The sequence below is a fragment of the Micromys minutus genome, assembly GCF_963924665.1.
Source record: "Micromys minutus genome assembly, chromosome: 16".
Lineage (NCBI taxonomy): Eukaryota > Metazoa > Chordata > Mammalia > Rodentia > Muridae > Micromys > Micromys minutus.
In genome coordinates, this window is record NC_137985.1 from 5,305,558 (window position 1) to 5,325,992 (window position 20,435).

The 20,435-nt window shown below is 39.8% G+C and overlaps 1 protein-coding gene and 1 pseudogene across 2 annotated transcripts; one reads left to right on the plus strand and one right to left on the minus strand.

Annotated features, from left to right (window-relative positions):
- Positions 1–1,670: 1,670 nt before the first annotated feature.
- ANGPTL5 (angiopoietin like 5) lies at positions 1,671–15,870 on the plus strand (the record flags this gene model as incomplete). The annotated part of the gene is given in 14 exon segments (XM_080930135.1): positions 1,671–1,722; positions 1,725–1,777; positions 3,032–3,154; positions 3,158–3,179; positions 7,185–7,288; positions 8,005–8,022; positions 8,026–8,098; positions 9,349–9,368; positions 9,372–9,405; positions 10,955–11,073; positions 15,516–15,539; positions 15,541–15,637; positions 15,640–15,678; positions 15,860–15,870. Coding segments are annotated over 14 exon segments (789 nt in total).
- Positions 15,871–17,243: 1,373 nt separating this feature from the next.
- On the minus strand, positions 17,244–19,588 carry LOC308430848 (dipeptidyl peptidase 3-like; annotated as a pseudogene). The gene is made up of 2 exons: positions 19,545–19,588; positions 17,244–19,074 (listed from the first exon to the last, which is right to left on the minus strand). The product of its transcript is annotated as a dipeptidyl peptidase 3-like (transcript).
- Between the last annotated feature and the right edge of the window lie 847 nt (positions 19,589–20,435).

Consider the following 20,435-nt stretch of genomic DNA (forward strand, 5'->3'; position numbering starts at 1 on the left):
CTTCCTTACCCTCTGGCTCTTACCACACTCTCTGCTCCCTTTTCTGTGATGTGCTTTGAACCTTGAGAGAGTTGACATAGATGTGCCATTTAGAGCTGAGCATGTAACCTTCTGAGGACTTTGGCCAGTTATGAGCCTCTCCATTGACTGCTACTGCAAAAAGAAGCTTCTCTGACCAAAGTTAATATACCAGCACTAATCTATGGTTATACACATAAATACTTTTGAAGGCAGTTTGGCATGTCCACTTAGCAAAACAAAAGTAGGAGATTCCCTGCCCCACAGACTCTCCCTGAGATGTGGAGTTTGACCAGGTTTGCAGTACCAAGTGTGCATTTTCTATGGAGCAGGCCTCAAATCCAAAGCAGCTGGGTACCTCTGTAATGTCATGTCACTATTGTACCTGTGGATACACCTTGACTGTAGCATGCAGAGTACATACTGGGTAGGGTCACTGAAGACGTTCTGCCCTAGAGGAGTGCATAGCACCTTCTAGTACCATGAAATCTAACCAGGACAAGAGATATTGCCAGGTCAGTTTCAACTTGATTTTTCTATGCCTTGTAACCAAATGTTTTCAACAGTATGGTTTTATCATTAGTTTTGGTAGGAATCTAAGAACAATAGCAATAACTATGTTGTTTTGTTGGCTGGGGGTACCATAATCAACAACTCATAGGAAGTATCCAATGCCTGGCATTGAGATTTTTATTTATTAACCTATGTCTTCTAGGTGAAACCTTCATCCATCCATTGATGATAGCTTTGTTCAAACTCCCATTTTAAATGTTTTTAAAAGATTGGCCTACACAGTAGTAGGTCTCCAAAGGCTATTTTGTACATCCATAATGCACTACTACCATCCTACCCTCATTCTGCCACGCCCACCCCAGCTTAAGCCTTCAACTTCATTAGCCCCTTCTCTGATTTCCCTAAAGGCCCAAGGACACTACAAGAAAACACAGAATCAACTAACCTGGGTCCAGAGGGGCTCACAGAAACTGGACCACCAACCAGAGAACATGGATGGAACAGACATAGGCCTCCTACATATATGTAACACATATGCATCTTGATCTTCATACAGATCCCTTAACTGGAGCAGAGACTGTCTCTGACGTTGATGCCTGTCTTGGACCTCCTTTCTCCTATGGGGCTGCCTTGTTTGGCCTCAGTAGGAAAAGATGTGCCTAGTTTTATTATAACTTGATACGCCAAGGCTGGTTGATCCTCATGAGAGGTTTCCCCTTTCCCTGAGGAGAAAGAAAGTGTGGGATGGGGAGGGGAATGAGAGGAAGGGACTGGAAGGAGAAGGAGAGAAATCTTTGATCAAGATGTAAAGTAAACAAGTGAATCAAAAGATAAATAAAAGAATGAAATGACTTTATAAGATATATGGGTTTGAAACAGTGGGAAGGATTTGTGTCAGTTAATATGTGAACTGCCTCCTTTTTTACTGAGGGGTGTTGTTTCAGTTGAGGGGTTGGAAGCTAGTAAGTACTGGCATGTGTTTGTGCTGTACAAATTCCAGAAAGGGCATGGAAGCTAGTAATGTCATGTGTGTTTGTGCTGTACAATTTCCAGAAATTTTTAACTGATGACTCTATGTACCATTCTTCCCACAGAGAGCTGATATATCAGGAAGTGTTTTTTACTAATCCAAGAAAAATATGATGTATACATTCCAAGCATCACTCTTGCTCTTAAGTGTATGTATTTTCATTTTGGAGAAGCTGTACAAGACAGCTGTGTTCATCATTCTACAGAAAGAATTTTAGCAATATTATTTTAGCTTATAAAGCCTTTTTAGCTTTTGAGATATAATAGAACCTTGAAAATACAAATTATACAACAAATATACTTTAAGGAACAATTAAAATTTCATCTCAGAAGTTAAGACTTCTTAAATGTTACTTTTTTTTTTCAAAATGAGAAACTAAATTTAAAGAAAGTTTTCAAATGATTGTTTAAAGATATTTTAATTCAAAGCTTCCCTATTATGTTTGATAATGAAACATTTCATGGGTAATAAAAAATCACTCTTTACAAAGAAAAGTAATCTGTAAACTGACATTTCAAATGAAGCCCTGTGGGTAGTTAAACAAGATATAAGAATATCTTATCTAAAACAAAATCAGAGTGATGGCTTATATATGGTACGAAATGTTATAACGGAGGATTTGAATGTTTGTTCGTATATTTAAGTGTTGCTTAAAAGATAAAATACATCAATTAAAAACATCAGTCTGTCAATTATTATAGAGGTGTAGAGAAGGAACAAGAAATTTAGAATAGTATAAGTTCTTTACAAGGGCAAATATCTTTGTAATATAGTTAGCTATATACCAGTCTCTCAGTGTCTAGAAAACAGGACAAACTTGTTACAACTTTCAATAGGGCTATTAAATAGATACAGGTTAGTCACAGTATCTTAATATTGAGGAGACAATTGCATACAAATGGAAATATTTCTTAGTGTGAGGTGCTATCATTCTTTTAATGTTATATCCCCAAGTTTTGCAGAGCAAAATTTCATATTTTTAATTTTATGGATGATAACATTAAAATCTATGTTATTCTTTCAAATCTTTAGCTATTTTATGTGAAATCAAATCTCCCTACACATTTCTCTACGGTGTTAAACAATTGGTAGCAGAAAGTTCATTTGGCTAGAAGTACTGGAGATATACCTGAGGGATTTCCTTAGCGCTTTTCCAAGGGATTTTATGTCTTGTCACATTCATGCATGATGAAAGTAAAGGTCAAAACTGCCAAGTCTTGGTGGAAGCAAACCTTAAAGCAAGTATGTTTGGAGTTGAAGTAGAAAAAGAGACAATGTAAGCACTGACCCAAACCAGATTGTACCAATAAGATTTATCTGTGGAAATTTAAACTAATTAGTTCTGTTTACACTTTAAGTGATCATCTTCATTGAATATTCCAAATTCTAATATTTTTCTACAGTCTTCATACTGTGCAGAAGGTCTGATGGCATAGTTTCATACATTTTTCTTTTCTATTTTGTAATAAGAAGTATTCTCTAGTAGGTAACAATGTAGAAGATAAAGCTAAACTCAAAGAGAAAAGTCAAAGTAATGATTCTGTGTACAAGGAGGATTGTAAAGAGTCATGTTATACTAAGACCAAAACAACTTGAGAAGAAAAACATTTTATATGCAGTAAGTATTAAACATTACCTCAGGTATAATGAGATCAGGGTGGCCGTATTGGGCATCAAGGAGAGGAGAGACCCTTGGCCCTATGAAGGCTCAATGCCCCAGTGTTGGGGAATGCCAGGGTGGGGAGGTGGGACCAAGTGGGTGGATAGGTGTGAGGGGAAACACTCTCATAGGGACAGGGGAATTGAGGATGGGGTATGAGATAGGGGAATTCCAGAGGGGGAAACTGGGAAAGGGGATAACATTTGAAATGTAAGTAAAGAAAATATCCATTAAAAAACAAATTATAAAAGGGTCACAATTAGGGATTTTTTCCCTATGTAATTGTGCTGAGTCATGCTGCAGTAATTCCTACCATTTGTTATGTAAATGAGGTGCTGTGAGGAAAGACCTCTGGGGTAGGGGATCTGATTGATTCAGTTCCTATAGGACAGTCATTCACAGGTTAGGGAGTGCAAAACTTTGACCTGTGCTTAATTTCTGTGTAATGTAAATGTGCCAAAGTCTAATCCTGAATTCACGTTGGTCCCTTAAGACAGATGTGTAGATTCAGGGGAGAAGTAAGAGATAGCACAAGCCTGGAAATACCAGTGAGAGATGCAGCTGGATAACAGACTCAACACTGTTAGAAATTATTAGCCATTCTAGTGAATAAGCATAGAAATGCACACCTTTTCGAAAATGTGTCTGAAGCATGAGTTCCTTTGGTAAAGAGGACATCATTACCATTGTTAGCACAGGTGAGACTGTCTCAGACTGGGAAGCAGTCATAGTTGATGTTTATTTTCTAGTCACCGTAGTTTTATTGTTGTTGATATGTAAAATATCTTTATTTTGTGTGTGTGTGTGTCTACTTGCAGTGTCTGAGGAAGCCAGAAGTTGTTATATCCCTTGGAACCTGAGTTACACCTGACTACAAACCACTGAGTCCTCTGCAAAAGAAGTCCATGCTTTTAACTACTGAGCCATCTTTCCAGCTCCGAGGACAGTTTTCCGTGTCAAAAATATTAGACACTACAACAGGATGGCAACATGATCTCAAATGCTTGAGGGAAAGTATTTGTAGTGTTTGTGCAGCTGTTTTAGAAATAAGGAATATCGGATATTTTTAGTCTAAGGAATCAGTCAATCAATCAATGGAAAATGTTTTATACAAGTTTAGACAGAAACTAACCTGAATCTTAATGTTTTTACATTCATTTACTTATTAATTTCTATTTAGGGTGTGTGTATACATGTACACATACATGTATGTACATCCACATACCAGGACACACATGTGTAGGTCAGAGGACGATTTTCAGGAGTCAGTTTTTTCCTTCTACCATGTGGGTCCCAGGAATTGAATTAACTGGCCTGATATGCAAATAAATTACAATTGCATTCTACTTTATTGTATAATAGTAATTAGTGGCCACCTGTGCAGTAATCCCAGCATTTGAGAGTTTGAGAGATCAAGGCATGAGGATTTGGAAGGAGTCCAAAGTGAGTCTGGGATACATGAGATTCTGTCTTCCACTTCCAAAAATAAATTGAACCCTATATCTCTTGCCTCTAAACTTCTTATCCTAAAAGTGAGAGTGGGCATTAAGAATGCTGTTTCTTAATTAAATAGATCATTTGAGAAAATCTATATTATCAGGAAGCATAATTACATTAAAAAATGTTGAACCAATTGTTTTTTTTTTTTGGCCAATCCTGTGTTTTTGTTTTTGTTTTGTTTTTTAGCATTTTTCTTTCTTTTTTTTTTTTTTAAATTAGATACTCTGTATTTACATTTGAGATGTTATCCCTTTCCCCTGCCCTGCTCCCATCCCCCCTCCTACTCCATTTGCCTTCACAAAGGTGCACTCCCTCCTAATCACCCTCTCTACCCCATTGCCTTGGCATTCCCCTACATTGGGAAAACATGCCCTCCCTGGACCAAAACCCTCTTCTCACATTGATGCCAGACACTATTATCTTTAGCTACATATTCAACTGGATCAATAGATCTCTCAATGTGTGCACAAAGGTTGGTGTTTTAGTCCATGGGAGTTTTGGAGTGTTTGTTTGGTTGATAATGTTGTTTTTCCTATGAGGTTGCAACCCCTTTCAGCTCCTTAGGTCCTTTCTTTAGCGACCTCATTGGGGTTCCTGAGTTCAGTCCAATGGTTAGCTGCAAGCTTGCTCAGCTGTATCCATATGACTCTAGCATAGTTCCTGAGAAGGCATCTCTACCAGTAAGTACTTCTTGGGATCAGCTATAGTGCTTGGATTTGGTGGCTGCATATGTGGTGGATCCCAAGGTGAGGTGACTTCTGAGTGATCTTTTCTTCAATCCCTGTTCCTCTATTTGATCTTGCATTTCCTCCCATGAGAGTTTTGTTCTCTTTTCTAAGGAGAACTGAGGCATCCCCATTTTGGCCTTCCTTCTTTTTGAGCTTCATGATGTCTGTGAGTTGTTTCTTAGGTATTCAGTGCTTTCTGGGGCTAGTATCCACTTATCAGTGACTACATGCCATGTGTGTTCTTTTGTAACTGGGTTACCCCACTCAGGGTGATAGTCTCTAGTTCCATCCATTTGCCTAGGAATGTAATAAAGTCATTGTTTCTAATAGCTGAGTAGTACTCTATTGGTCCAATCTACTTGGAGTTCTGTAGGCTTCCTGTATGTTCATGGTCAGCTCGTTCTTAAGGACAGGGAAGTTTTCTTCTATGATTTTGTTGAAGATATTTATGTGCCTTTTAGTTGATATTCTTCTCCCTCTTCTATTCCTATTATCCTTAGGTTTGGTCTTCTCATTGTGTCCTGGATCTCCTGGACATTTTGGGTTAGGAGCTTTTTGGGTTTTGCATCCTCTCTGACTGTTTTGTCTATGTTGTTTTCGGTCCCTGAGATCTTCCATCTCTTGTAGTCTGTTGATGATGCTTGCGTCTATAACTCCTGATTTCTTTTTTAGTTTTCCTATCTCCAGGGTTGTCTCTTTTTGTGCTTTCTTTATTGTTTCTATTTCTGTTTTCAATTTCTTCATCTGTTTGGTTGTGTTTTTTTTTTTTTTTTTTTTTTTTTTTTTTGTAGTACTTTGAGTGATTTTTCTTGGTTCTCCTGTAATTGTTTAAGGGAGTTATTCATGCACTTCTCAAAGATCTCCATCATCATCATGATGTATGATTTCAAGTCTAAGTCTTGTTTTTCTGGTGTGTTTGGCAATCCACTATTTGCTGTGGTGGATGAGCTGGGTTCTGATGTTGCCAGGTTGTCTTGGTTTCCATTGCTTAGGTTCTTTCCCTTTCCTTTGCCATCTTGTTATCTGTGATTATAGGTGATCTTGTTGTCTCTGACTGGAGTCTGTCTCTCCTGTGGGTCTGAGGTCCCGTGGACTCAGGAAAGAAATTGCTTCTGGGTGTTTGGCTCTTTGTGGGCAGGCAGTGAGTTCTGATTGCAGTGACTCTGTTCTGTCTCTGTGGGCTCAGGTGGGATAGCTCTAGTGAGGCTGTTCTGGGAACTCAGCAGTTTGCAGGTGGGTCTGACCCGCCCTTTCAATGGGCCAGAAAGGACCGGATCCCAGAGTGCACCACCCTATCTGCCCAGGAGATCACCAGGTGCTCCCTCCCAAGACAGCTGGTGAGTGTATGTGGCAGGCTTAGGGCTCAGGTGGGAGAGCACTTGCAAAAGTTCTTTGGGGGCTCAGCCGTCTGCAGGTGAGTCCCGAGCCTTGATGGGGGTCACCCTGCCCTCTCGCTGGGCCAGAAAGGACCAGATTCCAGAGTGCACTAAGCTTTCTGTCCCCAGGAAGCTCCAAGCAATTCCTCCTGAGACAGCCTGTAGGGTGTGTGGCAAGCTCTCTGTGGGCGCCGATCCTATTTTAAACAAACATATACTAAATAAAATATATAGTTATTCACTTGATAAATTGAGAAATTATTCTTTATTTATCCCAAATCAATGAAATTTCTTATTTTCCCTGTAATTGCTTGATATAATAATGTAAAGTTTAGCAGTCATTCTTTTATCTCATTAAGGAAACTTGCAAACTTCTATTGTTTATTATATAAGAAGTAGCAAAAAACTACTAAGAAATGTAATGGATGAGCAGCAAGCAGCTTTGGACCACTTCTCTAGCCAGGTGTGGAATTCTCTAGGCGTTTTATTGCATTGCCTCTGCACATTGAAATACCTTGCTGGAAGTACAGTCATTTCATTCTATGCATTGATGTTCACCAGGTATGATGGTATGATCTGAGACTTGGTATAACACTGCAGTGAAGCAGCAGCCTTCATTCAAGAGCTAATGAGAAAACAAATATGGAAAAGTAGAGATAATCTGAATTATGTCAAAATGACATGGGAAGCCTCTCACGAGAGAGAGCCTGTGAGCTGAGCAGTGAGAGATGAGTAAACACTGTAAATATTACAACGTTGGGTAAGGAGGGAACGGCTTCCTTAGACTCCATGGGTACACACTTATGAGTTGGTGCAGGGGTAGGAGGACTGCTGAGGTTGGGAATGTGTTAGGAATTATGACTGAAAGAATAAGAACCTAATCTTGCTACACTAGGGGCTATTGAGTGTAAGAGCAAGGAAACAGCATCACCCATAATGGCTGGTGTGGAGTTTGAGTCCGGAAGAGCGAAGGGAGCAGTAAGAAATCCAGCAGTGCTTTAGGCACTGCAAGAATAGAGCCACAGGGGCAGGGACACTACTGAGTGAACGATTGCTATTTATGTCTTTGTTGTGTTAAAACACTAAGGGAAGGCATTCCTCTGCTGGTTTAGAGAGACTTAGAGACAGCATTTATATAATTTAGCTAAGTATAACCTTGCCTTGTGTGTCTGTGTTTAGGTTAATGAGCTCATGAATTGAGTTCTTCTTTTGACTACAGAGATTTTTAGAAAACAGCTGGATCCCTTTCCTCCCAGAGCTGTTCAGTCACATGGTAAGAGCACTAGTATTTCAGCCTCCACACTCTGTTTTAATATGCAACAATTTCTGAACAGCTTGGAGCATTGAAAAGTTTCTGAACACACTACTCACACTGTTTGCTAACAGCCTGGGACTAATATCTGCCATTAACCCAGTTACACCATGCATCCCTTCCTTGGCTGAGGGGACTGTCCCTCTGTCTGAAGCCACATAATATTTCACATCTGTTGATCATCAAGTAGCTGTAGGTGCTTTATCCTGAGCGTCCCACCCTGGCCTTTTATTAATAAGTACTTTTCATTCAGAAGAGAAGCTTCAGAGCTCTTCCCACCTATGAAAAATATTTTTTTCTCTCATGTTTCAAACTGGGATATAACAATTAAAAGAAAAAGACATTTAATGCAGAAATAAATATAAAGTTAACTTTTTTGTACTAAAATGTAACTTATTTATTCCTACATCATGGAGTTGGAAATTTAAAATTCTTGTTAGGATATCTTTAGATAGGATGTAATACTTCTTAGCATATGGTATTACGCACATATACTTATAATCCTTTGTGGAAATTAATGCTTTTGGTGTCGGGCACTACAGCTTTAACTTTTGTAGACAGAACACACACCAGGCTCTGTATTTTTGTTGATGAAACTGACTCCTTCCATATTTTTGTTGTTGGCATGCGTTAGTTATTGTTAACCTACTTATTAAGCTTTTCTCCTCCCTACTCATCCTTGATATATTACAGATAAATTTGGGTTAACTTCATTGGAAAATCGAACACATAATTATACAATAAGTAAGTGCTGATCTCAAATGAGACTTTTAAAGATTTATTTTATTTTTATTTATATGTATGTTGTGTGTGCCAGTGTGAGTTTGTGTATCACAAGTGTGCAGGGACCAGGGAGTGTTGGGTCTTCTGGCACTGAAGTTACAGACAGTTGTGAGCCACCATCTGGGGGCTTAGAACATAACCTTGGTCCTCAGCAAGAGCGGTTGGGGCTCTTAACTGTTAAGCCATCTCTCCACCCCCAGAATATTAAAATACTAATCCCTAAAACAGATGCTATTTGTGAGGATTTCCTGTAGCTGAAATCCTGTAATTCCTCTTTTTCATTTTTCCCTTGAATTCTAAAATTGTGGTAATTTTTTATGACATCACATTAGAAGTTGTGACAACAATTTCATCAAGGATTGTTGGTTTCTGCTGTTAAGTGAGTGTCTTTGGTACAAGTAAATGCGCACTAAGTTTTATTTTCCTAGGTTTGGATTGCACTGGTATTTAGGGTTCGGTTGGCTCTGTCACTAAAACACCTAGTGGTTCCAGAAGGATCTAGCTATAAAGTAAATGTCAACATAACTTAATTTAATATTAAAGTTACAATTTTTGTAATATTTATTTTTTATTATTAATCTTTGTCTTGAAAATTTAAGTAAATTAGCAATATTTAAGTTTCAAAGTTTGGTTTCCTTTACATTTTCCACCCAGGCCATGAATTTCAGTTTTCTATCTAAGTTTCCATAATTACACTATTTAAAGTAAATCCATTTGTTGTAAGGTTTTTATGTTGTTACCTTTATGAAGACAGAACTGTGTAATATAAATCCTTGCTTTAATTTACTATGGATACTAGATGATAAAGATGTGCTGTGACTCGGGGCTTTCTGAAGTACTTTTCTACTGGCAGCTGTACTTCCTTCTGATGATAATGTGTGAAACTTTGTTTCAAATATTAAAAAAATTAATAGAAAAAATATTTTATTTGAGCATAAGTAATGTTGACAAATTAATCCATGCTGAATTTGAGTAATACGAATTATATTTTATTCATCTTTATTACTCGTTTGCTTGTATTTCTAGTAGAAACCTACTGCACATGATGCTTAAGGATAGAAAAGATATATGTGTGTGTAGACATAATTTTTGGGGTACTTTCTCATGTATAAAATAATTATGATCCCTCATATTGTACAACAATCTTTTTTTTCTAAGTAGATATAACCAGATTCTGTTCCTGAAGGTATTGCCACATATTCTCTTGAAAATTCTATTAACAAGATGTCAAAAACAAACTAGGAATTGAGTAGGCAGAACTTTTAAAACCACCTAAGTCACTCTGCCTACACTCCCACAGCTGGATGTGAACAGTGGTAGGAGGAGAGCTTCTCAGTCTGTGAGAGCTGGTGACCACCTGCCCTGGGGATGTGCAGGGCCAGCTTCCCTCACAGTGCTTGCTTTTCCTTTTTATTATTATTATTTTTTAATTTTCTGTCTCTGAGTGGGAAGTTTCTGGTAGTGTGAATTATTTTGATTTCTTCTCCTGTCATTTCTATGTAACCCAGCAGGTACATTTTATACAATTTCAACTGAGGCACCTGTGAACACCTGCTGACTGGGCTCAGATCATGCTTTTCTGTCTTGAAATGCCAATCTGAACACCAGATTGAGAAACACTAGAGTGTTTGAGAAACCAGAGGCAATCAGGCAACCAAATTTAACACATTAAAAACCAGCACTATAACTGAAAAAACAAGGTTATTTTAAAGTGAGCCGTCTCTCTGCCATAGCACAGCAGTGCCGTTCTTCTTGAATGTACTGAGGAGTAAATAAATATGGCAAACATGTATATCTTTTAAAAATTATTTCACACAGGGCCGTCGTTATGTTAATTATGAGTTTGTCTAAGTAGTAATATTTTTAGAGAATTAAAAATATGAATTAATGGTATTAGAAATGTTCTTGTGTTTGTTTGTCTATAGGTTGTGAATGAGTTATATAATCTCAAATAATTAGAACAAGGTGTGGTTTTTTTTGTTTGTTTGTTTTTTGTTTGTTTGTTTTGTTTAGTATTTTCCTGGCCCACTATAGGTACTGTGGATTTCAGAGGAGGAAGATGGACAGTGCTTCAGAGAAGGTTCAGTGGAACAACTGACTTCCAAAGGCTGTGGTGTGATTATCTGGATGGATTTGGAGACCTTTTAGGTCAAGTATTATATATTTCTGTTTTACCTTTTCTCTTCTTTTTTGATGTGTTATGTTTAAATTGTATTAGTATTGGTAAATCTATATGAATGTAAGAGTGCTAAACCTATATGAATATAAAATATGGTTTAAATTCTATTTTGTTATGTCAAATTATTTTTTAAAAAAATCTGGGCTGGAGATGTGGCTCAGCAATTAAGAATACTGGCTGTTCTTCCAGATGACCTGAGTTCAATTCCTAGTGCTCATAACTATTTGTTTCTCCTGTTCCAGGGGATCCAAAACTCTGTTTTGGCTTTCAAGAGTACCAGGCCCATACAAGGCACACAGACAAGCATTCATTCAAAACACCTATAAGCATACATTTTAAAAAGATATAAAACTTTTTTAGAGATGAATTGAAATCTTATTTGAGTGAAAATTTTCAGTTGGATATTTATTTTCTGTACCCAGTTGTTCTGGCAGGTTCTTCCCAATTGTTCATACAATGAAAAAAGAAAAAAAAGAGGTAGTCATAGTTTTAAAATATAATAAGTAGAATCAAAGCACACAACCTTGGTTTTAGTGATAGTTTTATAAAATTACATTTAGTTCAAATGGTTTGATTTATAAAACTCTCACTATAAGATAGTAATAGTACACTACTGTTCTTCCCATTTGAATAGTACAAACCCTGGGTGAACTGTGAAATCATATTATGTCATGGCACTGTGGCAGCAGCACTTCTGACAGCAAACAGAATGCCAATATTTTTAAACACTTCACATTTTGTATTAGTTGAAATAGCTAAAGTTGTTTATTATATTTTTATGTTATTTTAACATTTAACATTTAATTAAATATAGTTTTTGTTATAATTTTAATGTCCTAATGTCTAATGTCCCATAATGCCATCCAAGAATTTGGTTAGTTGTGGTTTTAGGCATACCAGTGATTTCAGAAGCCATTTGGTCAATTTCAACATAACCACTGAGCTATAGGAAGTTAAGTGTTTGCTTTGTGTTAGCATAGTCTCTGGTTTTCCTTTGAGTACATCCTCTTGACTAAAAGAACATTATACATGTCACTTTATCTCCTGATTATTTTTATGGGAAGATGGTAAGGGCTTTTACTAAGAAGATCCACAGACAGACAGTTTTTTTCAAACTGAGACTGTCACACGCTTATTATAATTAAACTATATTGGAGATTTAATAAAATGTGCAGTTAACTCTTAAGCATGAGATTGGAGTGAAGCTGAAAGAAGCTTAGAGCATGTAAACACCATGAACTTAAAAGGTCCTGTAGGAGCCCAGCCTGCAATGTGACCACTTTTTTCTGTATTTATTCATTTCAGTTCTAATAGGGTAGTAGCTAAAATATCCAGGGAAAACACCTTAATATCTTAGTCATAGTTTTCTGATTTTAAATACTGTCTGATTCCTTATGTTCTAACCCTCTGAATTTGTATATCCTGCAATTTCATAATTTAAGTGGTTGCATTTTAGGAATGCCCATATTTGCTATAATCCATGGTGGCTATGGGGGCATAGAAAGCCAGTAGCTTTAATGTGCATTCAAGAAACATGGTCTGCAAAAAACTTCCAGGGAAAATTACCATCCCTGACTTTAAGCTGTATTACAGAGCAATCCCAGTAAAAACTGTATGGTATTGGTACAGAGATAGTAGACAGGTAGATCAATGGAACAGAATTGAAGACCCAGAAATAAACCCACACACCTATGGTCACTTGATCTTTGATAAAGGAGCTAAAAACATTCAATGAAAAATGGACAGCCTTTTCAACAAATGGTGCCTGTTCAACTGACAGTCAGCATGCAGAAGAATCAAATTTATCTACTCTTATCTCCTTGTACAAAGTTCAAGTCCAAATGGATCAAAGACCTTCACGTAAAACCAGATACACTGAAACTATTAAATGAGAAAGTGGAGAAGAGCTTAGAACACATAGGCACAGGGGAAATTTTCCTGAACAGAACAACAGTGACTTAGGCTCTGAGATCAAGAATCAACAAATGAGACCTCATGAAATTGCCAAGCTTCTGTAAGGCAAAGGACACTGTCAAAAGGACAAAATGGCAACCAACAGATTGGGAAAAGATCTTTACCAATCCTACATCTGACAGAGGGCTAGTATCCAATATATACAAAGAACTCAAGAAGTTAGACTCCAGAGAATCAAGCAGTCCTACTTAAAAATGGGGTACAGAGCTAAACAAAGAATTCTTAGGTGAGGAATATCTAATGGCTGAGAAGCACCTAAAGAAATGCTCAACAACCCTACTCATCATGGAAATGCAAATCAAAGTAACCCTGAGATTCCACCTCACACCAGTCAGAATGGCTAAGATCAAAACCATAGATGACAGCAGTTGCTGGCAAGGATGTGGAGAAAGAGGAACACTCCTCCATTGTTGGTGGGGTTGTAAGCTGGTACAACCACTCTGGAAATCAGCCTGGCGGTTTCTCAGAAAATTTGACATAGTACTACCTGAGGACCTAGCTATTCCACTTCTGGGCATATACCCCAAAGATGCACCAACATCTCACAAGGACACATGTTCCACCATGTTCATAGCAGTCTTATTTATAATAGCCAGAAGCTGGAAAAAACCCAGATGTCCTTCAGCAGAGGAATGGATACAGAAAGTATAGTACATTTACACAGTGGAGTACTACTCAACTATTAAAAACAACAGGTTCATGAAATTCCTAGGCAAATGGATGGAACTTGAAGCTATTATCCTGAGTGATGTCACCCAGCCATAAAAGAACACTCATGGTATGTACTCACTAATAAGTGGATACTAGTCCAAAAAGCTCTGAATACCCAAGAAACAATTCACAGAACTTATGAAACTCTAAAAGAAAGAAGTCCATAAGGTGGATGCCTCAGTCCTTCGTAAGGGAGGACAAAACACTCATGGAAGGAAATAATGGGACAAATAGAGGAACAGAGATTGGAGAAAAGACCATCAAGAGACTGCCTTACCTGGGGATCCATCCCATATGCAGTCACTAAACCCACACACTGTTGCTGATGCCAAGTGGTATTTACTGGCAGGAGCATGATATGGATGCCTCCTCAGAGGCTCTGCCAGAGCCATACTGATACAGAGGAGGATGCTTGCAGCTAACCATCAGACTGAACAGAGGGACCTCAATGAAGAAGCTAGAGAAAGGACTGAAAAAGCTGAAAGGGTCTGCAACCCCATGGGAAGAACAACATTATCAAGTAACCAAACCCATTACACCTCCCAGGGACTGCAACACCAACCAATGAGTTCACATGCAAAGACCCATGGCTCGAGGCACATATGCAGCAGAGGACAGCATTTTCTGACATCAGTGTGAGAAGAGGCCTTTGGTTCAGCAAAGTCTTGTTTACCCAGTATAGGGGAACACCAAGGTGCTGAGGTGGGAGAGAGTGTTTGGGAGAGGGAGCTCCTTCATGGAGGCAATGGGAGGGGGATGGGGATGAGATTGTGGGAAAGAGATAGAGTCTGAAATGTGAATGCAGAGAATTTCCAATAAAAAAATGGGGGGAAAAAGAAATATTGACTTAAATCTGGGGAGGTCTTAGTGTGGTTGTGGTTTGTTTTCACTCATAGGTAGATTGCAAACTGCTTTTAGACAAATAAATATTTATTCCTAAGTATTCTCCAAGGTAGAAAAAGCAACTTTAGCTGAGTGCTTTTGGGAAATGTTTCTTTGGGAGCAGTTGATTTGGGGCATTTATGGGGTCACATTATTTGCTAGTTGCCATAAAATTTCAACAAGTTTTCTGTTGACCTGCCCTAAGGTAAAACTTGACTTTTTCTTTAGTCTTTAAATACACTTTTAAGTTGAATTTGGTAGACAAAAGGAATCAGTCTGGTCCTGTTCAGTCTAGTGAACTGATTAGCAGTTGTTAGCAAAATAAAGTTAAATATCAGCTGGTAAATGAGTTGGGCCAAGTCTCCCGTGACAGTTACTGATGAGTCCCCTCAGTTATGGAAACACTGAAGAGTGTCGACATACTGAGTTAAGGCATTAAAACAAAGGGTTTATCTTTTTAATTCATTTTTTCTTTATTGGCTATTTTATTTACTTACATTTCAAATGTTATCCTCTTTCCTGGTTTCCCCTCTGCAAACCCCCTATCCCATCCCCTACTCCCTGCTTCGATGAGGGTGCTACTCTACCCACCCACCCAATCCCATCTCATCGCCCCGATTCCACTACATTGGGGTGTTGAGCCTTTCCAGGACCAAGAGCCTTTCCTCCCACTGATGCCAGATAAAGCCATTCTCTGCTACATATGCAGCTGGAGCCATGGGTCCCTCCATGTTTACTCTTTGGTTGGTGGTTTATTCCCCGGGAGCTTGGGGGGAGGCGTCTAGTTAGTTGATATTGTTGTTCTTCCTATGGTGTTGCAAGCCACAAAGTGTTTATCTTATGGGAGAATTTTGGTTAGGACTGAAAAAGATTTTTTTACGTAGTAAACCAGAAATATTCCAGTTTTATGGCCCTGGAATCTGAAGACGGCACCCTTGGTTATGATAATTTTTGGCTAGAGGATGAAAGAAAAATTTTAAAATACACTTAGGACAATATTTAGGAAATGCTGGTAAGTTTTTAATTACTTAAATAATAGAAAATCCCAGTATTATGTAAAGATAGAAATAGTGTAAGACATACATGGATTACATGTAGCTGATGACAACAGATTAGAGAATAATGTATAAATCTGAAAGTTGGTTGTGGACAGTGTTCGCTTAATGACCTTGAAGTGTTCATGTCCTTTAAAGAGGTTGACTAGTACCCCAATGGCCCTGTGGATGGAGACCCTGGGGGCAGGCTGGGTGAACAGCATTCCTAGTTCATGCGCAGGGAGTCAGAGCTCACCATGGAGCCTTTGTCAGTGAAGTGTCGGCCTGAGACCTCCAGTGGACCACACCTCTTCCACTCAGCCCTAGTCCACGGCAACGCTGATACGAGTTCTTTCACTGCCCCTTGATGCATTCATGCTTGTCCACAATTTTAACTCACCAGAACTTCATCATACGTGGTGATAAATTTGTGTTTTGCTGCTGAATCTTTAAAGACATCCTCCTGTTGTTTCTGATTGTATACTTGCTGGTTACCTATATTAGTGCTAGAAATTCACAATGACTGCCATCTATCCCTTGGCTGCCAGCTGGTTATGGTACAAAGGGAAGAACAAATGACGTTGAAAACACAGAAGACTTTAGGTTTAAATCTTTAGGTTTAGATCTTTAGGGTTAAAGAGAATGCAAAAGTGATTGCAACCAGAAAATTTGTTTGCAATGGGAAAAAGGGCAGGTTTCAAAATGAGGCTAGCTTCTTGAAAATGGACATTTCTTCAGAATCTATCTCAGTCACTTCAAATTAGATGGACATTCTGGCATCCCGAGAACTGCAGACTTGGTCTTTGAAGAAAGAATGAACTTTTGGCAAGTGACTGTTGGCAAATGGGGCAGCTTGTGTCCCAACAAAGAAGAGCTGGCAGGCAGGGGCTCCCAGGTGGTGTGGCTGGAGTCAATGGCATATTAGGGAGGTTAGCCTTGAAATACTAGGGGAAAATTAAAATTTAAGTATTGAGAGATATGCAAAAGCTTAAAGGGTTACATATAAGGTTTTTTGTGTTTGTCTTAGTCAGGGTTTTTATTACTGCACAAATCATCATGACCAAGAGGTAATTTGGGGAGGAAAGGGTCCAATTTTGTAGATTTTTATAAAAGCAATCATGGCACATCATGGTGTGTTTCCTATTGATTATACGAACATCATATGATTGTTTGCAAGATGCAGTGTTTTAAAAGGAACTTGACTTCTCTTTTGAGTATGTAAATTAAGTAAGCTGTTAGGAAAACTGAGGAGAGACTTTTTTTTTTTTTTTTTTTTTGGTGTTGTCATATTTATTTTTCTGGCTATAAGAGTAATATACGAAGAGCGCAGGATTTGGTGAGAATGCTTTGAGCCCTGACTCTGTCACATGCCACCTGCCTGACCTAGAACAGTCACTTCTCAGAACTGCCACCTTCCCATGTGGAAAACCAGACTAGGCACCCCGTTGAGCTCCTGCCGTAGATGGCAGTGCAGATCCAGGAATTGAGGACATACGGTAAACTGGAAAGTACTGACAAACGGAGGGGGTTAGCATCACCACCCTCAGCTGAGGTGGTACCAAAGTTCAAGCTCCTGCCCCTCCCCAACTCCTAAACACACAATGCAAACCCACTGATACCCTGCTTTGACAAAAGGGGAAAGACCACACATCTTGTCAAGCCTGGCCACATGCCTCCTGGACCTGTCCCTCCAGAATCGAGCATCTGCTTTGGCCAGATGGTTAAGAACCTCCTCCAACTCAGGCCCATCCTCAGAAAACCGCTCACAGAAGGATCGGATGAGACCAGCTGATGCCTCATACTCTACAAGTTGTACTTCTGAGCCTTCCAGGTGAGTGTTGGGCTGAACAATAAGCTTCCGGGATCCCTTTCGTAGCAGTGCTGTATCCCTTAAGGTGAGGAAGCACTCTGGAGTTGTGTCAGTGACCGTTGCACAGCCCTCGTACAGGGTCCGCCCTGCAACAACATCCCCTGTGGACTTCAGTACCCGGAGTCTCTGGAGGAACTGCTCTAAGGCAGGTCTGCCCACTGACCGGATCTTGATGCGGTCCATGTGGACACGAGCATCTGGGCGCCCATCAGAGCCTGTGGTGGGAATGATGGTAACATGGTGGGAGTGATGGTAACGAATCAATCCTTCGCCAGCTTCCAGAAAAATCCTCAGGATCAAAAATCGGGCGTGCATGTGGGCCTTTCGCTAGTTGGCCACCTCTGGGGTGTAGAACTCCAAAGCCAACAGTCCAGCCCGAACCACGTTGAGCCAGTTCACATAGATTACATCTTCTGCATCTGCTCCCTCAAAGCCAAAGATCTCCAGCACTTGGGGGATGGATGAGGCAGAGGTAGAGGCTCACACTCTCCACCCAGTACTCATAGCTGGAGGCAATGGTTCTGAATTTGCTATCTCATGTCTGTCCACTCTGATACCAGCTCTTGATCTGCTCCCCAGTCTCTGGGTTGATCACTGTCTCCTCGTCAAAGTTGAAAGCACCTTTCTCATCCTGTACAAAGAGCTTGCCGCTGCCGTGGCCCAACAGCTCATGTAACCCTCCCCCCCCACCTGCAAAGAACGGCCACTTCCAGCAGATATACAGGTCTTTGTCTTTTTCCTCCAAGAAAGTGAGTTTCTCCTGATTTGTGGCATAGGCCACAGTCAGCACATTCCCCAGAGACACCTTCTTAAAGCCTTCTGTTTGTCTCAGGTCATCATAGTTGGGGATGTTGATGCCTGCAGGGATGCCAGAGCCAGCAAAGGGGAGGACATCCAGGGAAGTGATGTCAGGGGTGAGGAACTTATCCTTCTCAAAGACAGAAGGCCAGGGTAGCTCCTTCAGCAGCTGCTCAGCACTTGGAACCAGCTGCTCGAACTTCGCACTCATGGCTTTGTTTACCATGGCCACGAAGCCTTCAAACTCTCCTTGGGAGCCAAAGGAGTCACGGTAGCTCTCAATGAAGCCAATGTAACTCTACAATGGGACCTTTGCCCTGAATCTAGAAGCGGGAGCCCCTCTTATGGGCTTCAATGGAGCCCTGGGTGAAGCTCTTCACGTACTGGGCCAGCATTTGCTCCTGGTGGCTGTTGGCTGCATAAGCCTTTTTTCCAAGTGTTCTACTACCTTCTGGAGGATGGGGCATAGTTCCCCCGGGTGACCTGGAAATGGCTCCCTTTGGAACTCATAGCTCTTCAGTTTGGAAGTCAATTCAGAGTCGAGAGCAGGGTCTGTGTTGAGTACTGAAGCCAGTCGCACCTCATAGTCGGACTTGCCTTCCTGGTTGACCACCTGAAGAGCCATGTTGTTGTATGTGCTGAGGTTCTGAAAGTCCAGAAAGTCACCAGCTTAGCATTTTCCATGGTACAATTCCCAGAGAAATATCTTTAATAATATTATAATTTCATACTTGTATGTACATACATTATAAAAAGCACGGATTATCCACAGACAGCTCAAAACAATACCCATTATAGACTTAGTAACTCAAGGAAGAATCAGAGTAGCTGATAGCCTGGGAAATAAGTACTTTAACTGTCTTCAATCATACATATGTGCATGTAAACACTAGACCTACTGCTTTCTTGACAAATCTAAGTTTGGAAGTGAGTATGGTTAAAATTAGGATACCGAAGTTTCATCAGGACTGGCGGCCTGCCTGCAGATTGCTGTGACCCAGAGGAGCCACAGGAGTGCTTATTCCTGAACTCATGGGTGAGTCCATAGTCCCTTCCCACTGACTATCCGGGGAGAACCCACCTGGATCTCTCAGGGCGCAGGCAGCTTAGTGCTGCCTAGGAACTAAGTGTTCCAAACCCAGAGCCAGCCCATTGCCATCTTAACTCACAGCCTACTCAGATCGCAGAACACCCAGGAGCGATCTCCCTCCTGAGCCCATGGGCCCAGAGACCTACAGGAGAGACAAGCTCCAGCCAGACAGAACAAAATCTCCTAGCAACACTGATAACAAGATGGCAAGAGCTAGTGCAAGAATCTAAAAAACAGAAACCAAGACAACCTGGCAACTTCAGAACCCAGTTCTCTCACAACAGCAAATAGTGGATATCTCAAATCAACAGAAAAACAAGATTTAGACTTTAGTCGTCAAAGCAATCCTGAGATTCTACCTCGCCCCAGTCAGAATGGCTAAGATTAAAAACTCAGGTGACAACTGATGACTAGGGATGTTGAGCATTTCTTTAGATGCTTCTCAGCCATTTGATATTCCTCAGTTGAGAATTTTTTGTTTAGCTCTGTGCCCCATTTTAAAAAATAGGATTGTTTGATTATTTGGAGTCTAATTTCTTGAGTTCTTTGTATATATTGGATACTAGTCCTCTATCAGATGTAGGATTGATTGGTCAAGATTCTTTCCCAATCTGTTGGATGCTGTTTTGTCCTACTGACAGTGTCCTTTGCCTTACAGAAGCTTTGCAATTTCATGAGGTCCCATTTGTCAAGTCTTGATCTTAGGATCTAAGCCATTGGTGTTCTGTTCAGGAGAATTTTCCCTATGTTTATGTGTTCTAAGCTCTTCCCCACTTTCTGCTTTATTAGTTTCAGTGTATCTGGTATTATGTGGAGATTCTTGAGCTAGTTGGCCATGAGGTTTGTACAAGGAGATAAGAATAGATGGATTTGCATTATTCTGCATGCTGACTGCCAGTTGAAACAGCACTATTTGTTGAAGAGGTTGTCCTTTTTCCATTGAATGTTTTTAGCTCCTTCATCAAAGATCAAGTGAC